At 38.8% G+C, this 8,419-nt stretch overlaps 1 protein-coding gene across 4 annotated transcripts in view; it reads left to right on the forward strand.

Annotated features, from left to right (window-relative positions):
* Positions 1–7,993, forward strand: part of SNCAIP (synuclein alpha interacting protein) — an 89,365-nt gene extending 81,372 nt beyond the window's left edge. For 2 of the 4 annotated variants that reach the window (XM_064735949.1, XM_064735950.1), the window contains exons 10-12: positions 280–1,348; positions 3,171–3,238; positions 7,421–7,993. In XM_064735949.1, coding sequence (XP_064592019.1) covers positions 280–1,348; positions 3,171–3,238; positions 7,421–7,505 — 1,222 coding nt within the window. In that variant the 3' untranslated portion in view covers positions 7,506–7,993. The remainder of the gene's footprint in view (positions 1–279; positions 1,349–3,170; positions 3,239–7,420) is intronic. The other 2 variants (XM_064735952.1, XM_064735953.1) reach the window with 2 other exon arrangements.
* The last annotated feature ends 426 nt before the right edge of the window (positions 7,994–8,419 follow it).

An 8,419-nucleotide genomic window follows, 5' to 3' on the forward strand; every position in this document is an offset into this window, starting at 1 on the left:
CTAAGTTTTGATTTTAAGGAGGTTTGGTTTTTGGTTTTTTTTTTTTTTTTTTTGGTGAGAGAAAATGAAGGCACTCAAACTCTACATAGAAGCAAAAACAGTATTACATCCTTCTCTATGGAATCTTTGCTGTGGCATCACAGTAATGAATTCCATATGAGTAGCAATGAAAAGGATAAGTAACAATAAACTAAGACAGACACATATATTGGAAATGCCACTTTCACATTTTAGATATGCCTTAATTTTGCTGTGATGTTTCCTCTTTTTTTCTTTAAGCTTGCCATCATCTCCTGCTTCTGGCAAACCCCAGTGGAAACCATCTGAAGTAGATGAATTGTCTCCCCCAAAAAGTAAATTGAACACCCAAGATGGGATTCAGATTCTTGGCAGCTTGGGAACGAGCACATCTACTCGTGCTCGAGCTAAGATAAAAGATGAGGACTCTGATAAAATCTTGCGCCAGTTGCTGGGGAAGGAAATCTCTGAAAATGTCTGTATGCAGGAAAAGCTGACTTTGGAATTTCAGGATGCTCATGCATCCTCCAAGAACGTGAAGAAGATTTTGCCAGAGAAAAGGGAGTTGAAGTTAGCCCGACTGAGGCAGCTGATGCAGCGGTCTCTCAGCGAGTCTGATACAGATTCAGCTAATTCTGAGGACCACAAGAACACCCCTGTGAAAAGAACTGACAAACCAAGGCCTCAGCCTATAGTGGAGAGTGTTGAGAGCGCAGAGAGTTTGAACATGATGCTGAAGAAGCACACTTCCACAGCAGGACGGCGCTTCCCTTTTGGCATCAGGGTCTCTAAGTCTGTGGACGGCCACAGTCCTTCCCCCACTTCGGAGAGCAGCGATGCGGATAATGAAGCCCCATATCAGTCTGGCACTGTCCCTCAGAACCAGTTCTGTGCAGACAGCTCTCCATCCAGCACTGACAGTGCTACTGCCCAGAAGGTTGCCACCAGCCCAAAGAGTGCTCTCAAGTCCCCATCCTCAAAGCGCAGGACCTCTCAAAATTTGAAACTTCGAGTAACTTTTGAGGAGCCTGTGGTGCAGGTGGAGCTAGCAGAATCAGAACTGAATGAGGAAAAGGATAAAGACCGGAGCAAAGGAGTCGTGCGGGCTCCAGCCAGCTCTGGGGAGCATGCAGGGGACCAGCTGAAAAGGCCTTTTGGAGCCTTTCGCTCCATAATGGAGACACTGAGTGGCAACCAAAATAACAACAACAACTGTCAAACAGCAAACCTCATCAAAACCTCCTCAACGCTGCCTTTTACCTCACTAGGAAGGAAGACAACAGAAAGCAAGGGAAATCCAGCAGTTGTCTCAAAAGGAAGAAACAAGCCAGTGAGTACACTGAAAGAAGGAGGGGCCTTTTCTTTTCTTGTCTTATTAAGTAATGCATAAGTGTGACAGCTTCTTCCTTCTGCCTTTCTATTGCAAAACAATACACACAAATACTTTATTGTATTTGACCTACAGAAAGCCCATCCACTTCAGTTTTGGAAGAATTTTCCAAGGAGTGGCAGATATTGCTTATGTATAGAGTCTGTGCTCTTAGGGCACATGATTCCCATATTCTGTGTTGAAAGCTTTCCACAGAGATGTGATTCACGTGGAAATGATGTTTGGTGCTGCAGTGAGTGACAAAACATACAATGAGAATGCCAGTCTTGAAACCATGCATTTTCTTAGGAGTAAATAACTGAAGGACTAGTCCTGTCCAGTAAAGACTGGTGAGGCCAACCAAATAAGAAAAATAACAGGAAATATTGCAGAAATGGTGTTTCATGCTTCTGTGGGAGCTACAGCCAACCCTAAGTGTTGAAGCTGTCAGCAGTAAGTCTTCCTTGGCCATAGGGACTCATAGCACAGAGTCTTCTTGTGCCAGAGCTTATGGTTGGCCTGTCAGAAAACATACTGTGTTCAGATCTTTCCCTCTCTACAGCAGAGTGCCTTTTCTGGGAACCTAAGGGAAAGAGGGCTGTGTGCACTTTAAAGACTGGTCCTCTTGTTTAAAAGAGAGGAGAAAATACTTGGAGCAAATGCATCTTTCAAGGTTTTAGGTCATAGGTTGAACTCGATGATCTCAAAGGTCTTTTCCAACCTAGTTACTTTTGTGATTCTGTGATTTTGTACTGAATAGAAGAGACAGATGTAGGAAATACTGTGGATGCAGTATGTTTGTGGAGTGAAGTGTGAGCATCTGGAGATACAATAGAGATGAGTGAGAGGGAATTGTAGATGTCTTAATCCGCTGTGGAAGACAGGCAGGGAGGGAAGCAGTAGATGGAAAGACATGAGGCAAAACAATAATTTCAAAATAAAAAAACATGAAGCAGGCTAATAGGAGGAGGGGCAGCAGTAGTGAATTATATACTGTAAAAAGTATGACAAGTTAATGGGAGAAAAATACAGGAAAATCTTAGGCAAAGAGGAGGCAAAAGAAAGAATGAAAAGAAGAACTGGGAAATAGTGAATAGTCCATATTAGTGGGTGCTATTGGACCATTGATAGCTATTGGTGTTGCAAACTGAAATGAAATTAAATGAAACAGTGAAAAATTCAAAGGAGACCTAAAGGGCTAAATAAAAGTGGGACTGCATTTCTTAGTCGACTTAGAATCACAATATGAACTACTGATTTGAGTCTTTAAAGACATGCACCATCTCGTTGAACAGCCAGTTTAACAAGGTAATTTTACAACACAATGCCTTTTTTTTTAATGGGTGATTCAGATTTCATAGTGACGGACTATGAAGACAGATTTCATAGTGACAGACTTATTTCATAAGACTATCTGTTTTGAAAGATGCTCTGATAGGTTGCAGGTCCATGAGCATTTTTTGTAGTTCCCTAAGAAATTTGAAGGATTGTATGAGGTAATTGTAACAGTGTTGATGCTTGCAGTATAAAATGCTTGTTCTGTGAAGAGACCATGTTTGCATTTTACTGCTGCCAGCATCAGAACCGTGGAAAGAATAAATTTTCATACCAACCCAAAGAACCACAGCACATATCTCAAAGAGGTAACAAATTCAGGTGCAAAAAGGAAATCTGTTTAAATGTTACTGTGGCTATCTGACTGCATGTTTTAGTTAATTTCCATGTTATGCATGTGGGAAGCTCTGTGCATGCTCTTAATTGTTATGATGTTGTACTTCTTCAGGATCCTTACTTCAGCTACACCCGTCTTTCTTCTAGCACGTTGAATGAAGAGCTGTGTAACTATGCTTGGTATGTGCTTTTGCCTGGTAATGTTTAGCATCTCTGTTGCCTTCTTTTCTCAAATTGTATGTGTTTTTTAACATTGTAACTGAAGCACTCAAACTGATTGATTCACAAGAGGGGAAGTAGATGAACATCTAAATTCCTAGAAAAGCAAAAATTTATGATGGATTTCTGCTGATGTCACCATTGAACTGGCTACAGGATTTCAGTTCCAAGCAAGTACAGAAAGTATTCATGCTCATAAATCCACTAGGGTATATAGCAGACTTTGGCTGGGCGTTCTGCCTCTGTTGAATAAAAGTCAAGTACCAGATGAGAATGGAAATTAAATTTCCTCTCATGAGAAGAGCAAAAAGACCACAGTTCATCTCTAAAGAGAATACAGAGAGCATGAAGCAGAATGCTTTACTTTAAGAATAAGTGCTCTTCTGTTTTCACACATTTTCCTTATTTTCCCTTAGACCTTGAAGTTAAGTCTGTTTTTTAACTCTTTTTAATATCAGATTAACTCTGACTGTATTCAAACTCCTTAATTTAGTCCTGTTCCCTCAAGATTATTCAGGCAGATGGAAACCAGTCCCTCAATTACATAAAGATATTTTGGAAAAAACAACAGTTGATAAAATGTTTATTTTATAAGCAAATGCTTTCTAAAAATGACCTGCCATTTGCATTTAACTCTTAACACTCACAAATTCCTTTTTTCTTTTTCTATTAAACTGAGATGTAAAGTTAGTTTGAAATTAGTTATTCTGCTGTTCAAGACCCTAAGTTTCCTAACTTTCAAGTTAGTGTTTTCTAAATATCTAATATATTAAGGAAGGGGGGTCCATTCACTAGTTTTCTATTGCCAGGACCTTCCCATACTTAAAAACTCTGTTTCTGTAACGGAAATGTGAGTCTTGTTCAGAAGCCATTGGCACAGCTTATGTGAAACCAGAAACTGTAAGATTTCCAAGAGGTTTCATTCTCTCCTGAAAACAAAGAGGGAAACTTTTGTGCAGAAAACTGGATAGCAGCAGTCTGAGGGAGCATCAATGGGAAGCTTCCAGTCAAAACATCCAGCTGCCTGTAGAGGAATACAAAATGATTAATCTCATTCTTATGTTAGAGCCATCTCCTAGGTGTAAGCAGTTGTTGTAATTTGTCACTTGCCGTGCATGCTGCTCTTGTGAGAATGGCAGTGTGGCATTTTCCCAGAAATGAGGGACGGGAATGTCTGGCTGCCACTGCAGGGCTGTGGAGTCCCTTGCTGGGAGGGTGATGGCTGCGCACGAGCTCTTGGCCATCCCTCCAGGCACTGCTGGTGCAGGCACCATGTCCTAAAGCCCCCATTACCACAGACACTTGGAGATCCAGAGAGTGGGAAGCAAGGAGCAGAGTGCACAACTGGCACAGCTGGAGGAGGTGTTACAGTGCCCACAAATCAGGAGGTGGGCAAACTGTGTGCCCAAGTCTGTGCATGAGATTTCCAAACATCACAAAAGAATGGGAGTTGTATTTTGCTTTTCAGAAATCAGGACACAGACTGAAGGTTCTCAGAACTTCTAAGTTAGCCTTTGTAATGACCTGTAGCATATGTTGTGATTTTTGAATAGCAAAATGGGTGCCTGTCATTTGTCAGCTACATGATGCCCAGTAGTTGTGACATTTAAATCTTAAAAGAACATCACCATTGTATGCATTACAACCTCCTGGACACTGTTTGAATTTTCCCTGGATAGTCTGGGGACACTACATAATTAGCATTTCAGAACTATTTTGAAAAAAATAAAGAACTTTTTTGGAAAACAGGACAGTCTTTGGTGGTTAAAAACTTTACAGATTTTTATATTGGGAATTTATATTTCTAAACACTCTCCCAGGCCCATTGTGACACTACACCCTTATAATAGGGGATTTCATTAGCATTTTCTGAAATCTGACGTCATTATACAAAATCTGCTTTCAGTGAGATTGCATTCCTCCCAGCTAGTTTCCAGCACTTTTTTTTCAGCTTCTGTTCTTTTCATTTGGTTTTTTTTTTTATTTTTGTTTTCATTCAAAGTACCCCAAAGTACATTAAGGGTTTGTAGTTTACTTTTTCAAGTTGGTCACAGCTTAATAGTAGAAGACTCTGCAAAATTTCTTAGTGGCCTATTTAAATTTGATACACTCTATTTTTCTTAAAGCCTTGAAGGAAATTTTGGATGTGTAAGATGGTTTGGGATACTTTTTCCTCTTTTGGAAGGATTATTTTTGCATATTACAACTCCAAGCAAATATTTGTAGCCTTTTTCCATCTTACCTGTATGCGAATGAACAGTTCCTTCCCACACTTTGAGTCATCTGAGATCTGCATTACATTAAAATAAACAGTAACTCACCGTATCAATATAAAACCCTGTACATAGGTACAGCTATGAACAGCAAAAATTGCTTCCTACTTGGGGGCACTGGGCAGAATCCATCATCATGTCTGTCTGATAGTGAAATGGGCATGCTTCTAAAACAGCAAGTGGGTCTAAGCTAATACATATCCCACTGCTAGGCCTAATAGGGATAAATTACATCTTCAAATATATTCTCCAGAAAAAGAGTGCTTATCTCTATGTCCAACAAAATAGTAACGATTACCTAATTACTAACCAGTAGCTAGTAACTATACTAGTAGAGTATAACATGAATGTGAAAGTAACTTTGTCACAGAAGATTTACATTTGTTCTCTGGTGAAATGTTGTGATCACGTGTCACTGCTTGTTGCATCAGGGGATGTATTAGTGGCCATATGGGCACTAGAATCTGTTAGAAATTTAATTAGAAATTTGGTTTCTAACTTGCAATATTAGTGATACATTTTTTCCAGTTGTAAAAAGCATATCTGTTCAGTATTGTTGCCTAGAGACATCTGCATTAGCCAGAAATTTTCTTTGAGGTCACACTGCAGCTGTAGAGTTGCCAAAGGGCTCTTTGGTGGGCCTAGTGAGCCTCTCCATGGGGAACTCACCCATGGCGCTATAAAGCATCCTTCAGTAAAGATACACAGGTAATGCTATGGTAACAGCAATGCACCTGAAATGCCAACATTGTAGGAATGGCAGAGTTAAGCTCCTCTTTTATCTCCTCAGACTCAGTTCTGCAAAATCTGTCTGGTCTGGCTCAATTCTGTGCCTTTTGATCTTGCCTTGGGTATGTGACAGCTGTAATGAAGATGAATAAAGAGGGGTTTAAAATAGAATGATCCCTCATGCATTTCTTATTAGGACCCAAAACCATGAGGTCAGCTTCTTAAACCCTGAAGTGACCACCAGGTTAATTAACCATCCTAAGTGTAAGTTTATTGGGAATGTTTGATTCTTTGTGATGGTTGTAGATTGAAATAAAGCTATTCTAGCTTACAAGAGTCAGGCTTATGAGTTAAAGGGCAAACTCCTTAATGCACACTCTTGGTCTCACTCTAGTGTCTGTCCTTTACAGCAGCAAACCAGCTAGTCATGGTTGTATTGTAGGAGTTTTGCTCTTCAGTACTAATAACTAAAATTGAGGCTCTTAACAGGTTTGAAAATTGCTGTGGATTAGATGCTTAGTGAACAATCAGTTAGAAGGGTTAATTGAAGAGAAGGTGAACATACTGGGAATTCAGAGCAAGAGCATATGAAAGGAAGTGAAGAAAATGAGTGCTACAGATATGTTGTGCTTAATTTTTCTACTCTAATTGGCAAGCTTCATTCAAATCTCCTATACAATAGATAGAGAGGTTCATTTCTCTCTGATGATATTAACTGTGATAAGATAATTCTGTTACAGGCAGAGTCAGAAACCAATAGGATATGTCTAATATTGATTGTAGTGGATCCTTCCATCATTGTGATACTTTCCTCTAAAGTACAAGGAAATTTTTTTTTATATTCTTTGCATTATTACCAGAACATGACAACAGCACACTAGTTAGTGCTGTGACTTAAAAAGCTTCTCATCATCCCATTGGTTTTCAGGTTTGATTTCAGAATGAAGTTATAACTCAGAAAAAATCCACAATATTAAGAAGTATTTTTTTTAGCATGTGTCTAGAAAATGAGCCCAGAGAGAAAGATTAATTCAGATTTGAATACATACAAGTGAAACAAAACAGGGTAAATAAACACATTGCCAACCCCTTTATATTTTTAATTTTACCACTGAGTAATTTTCTCTGTTTTTTTCTCCAGGCATGATGACATCAACTGGAAAATCCAGAAATCTGACAGTCAAAAGAGTGTTGAAGAGCCAGAGCTGCAGGAATTCTTCCTGTAAAACATGTCATGATGTCTCACTTTGTTTGAAATACCTGAAATATAGCCTTTTGAAACACTTATATGAGACATAGCCCTCACCAGCAAAACAGCAGCTGTTAGGATGCCTTAATTTGTATCAGTTATACCATATACAAATCTTTTTTATGATATATGTGTATATGTAACTTGTTTGTAAGCTGTGCTGTGTAAAGGCATGGGTGAGCAGAAGTAACAATTTGAAAATTGTTATGACACTTGCAACCTCCAAAATGTTTGTTAGGCCACCGAACACGTTTTGTACTTTGTGTCTTGCATGGATATATTGTCATATATCTTTATTTCCCTTTGTCAGCAGCATATACTGTCAAAGTTTCATCCAGGACTCTGCCTGAGCAGCTCCTCAGTGAGATCAAGGCAAAAGCATTGATTGTTTTTTTAGTATGTTTTGTCTGTTGTTATTTCTATTTTTTGTAAAAAGGAAATAAAGATGGTGTTAATAGGATACTCTGAGTGCAGATATTCCTGTAATTCATTTCCTCTTTTGAGCTATAAGGTTTTTTTGTTCTTTTTGATGTTCATTTGATAATTAGACAAATCCAGTTTCTGGATTTCAGTCAATTAGTTGTGTCAAAAGTTGCTTTAATATTTAGTAGTCCTTTATCAGCTTTAAAACATGTAGAAATTTTTTTAAAACCTGTGTAAATGCAGTTTTAAATTACCAATTACTGCTACTTGCCAAGCACTGGCAGTGTGCTCAGCTTTGCTGAGCTGTTACTGCATAATCTGCTGAAACTCTAATCCACATTCTCTCAAAGCTGTCATGATCCCTTTAATGAATGTTCTTTTAACTTTTCAGAGAAAATGAATTAATTCACTTTGTTTCTGGTAGACTATGAGTACATTCTTCAAATGCATCCTACAGCACAACATCCA

Source organism: Zonotrichia leucophrys, chromosome Z (assembly GCF_028769735.1).
Source record: "Zonotrichia leucophrys gambelii isolate GWCS_2022_RI chromosome Z, RI_Zleu_2.0, whole genome shotgun sequence".
NCBI lineage: Eukaryota > Metazoa > Chordata > Aves > Passeriformes > Passerellidae > Zonotrichia > Zonotrichia leucophrys.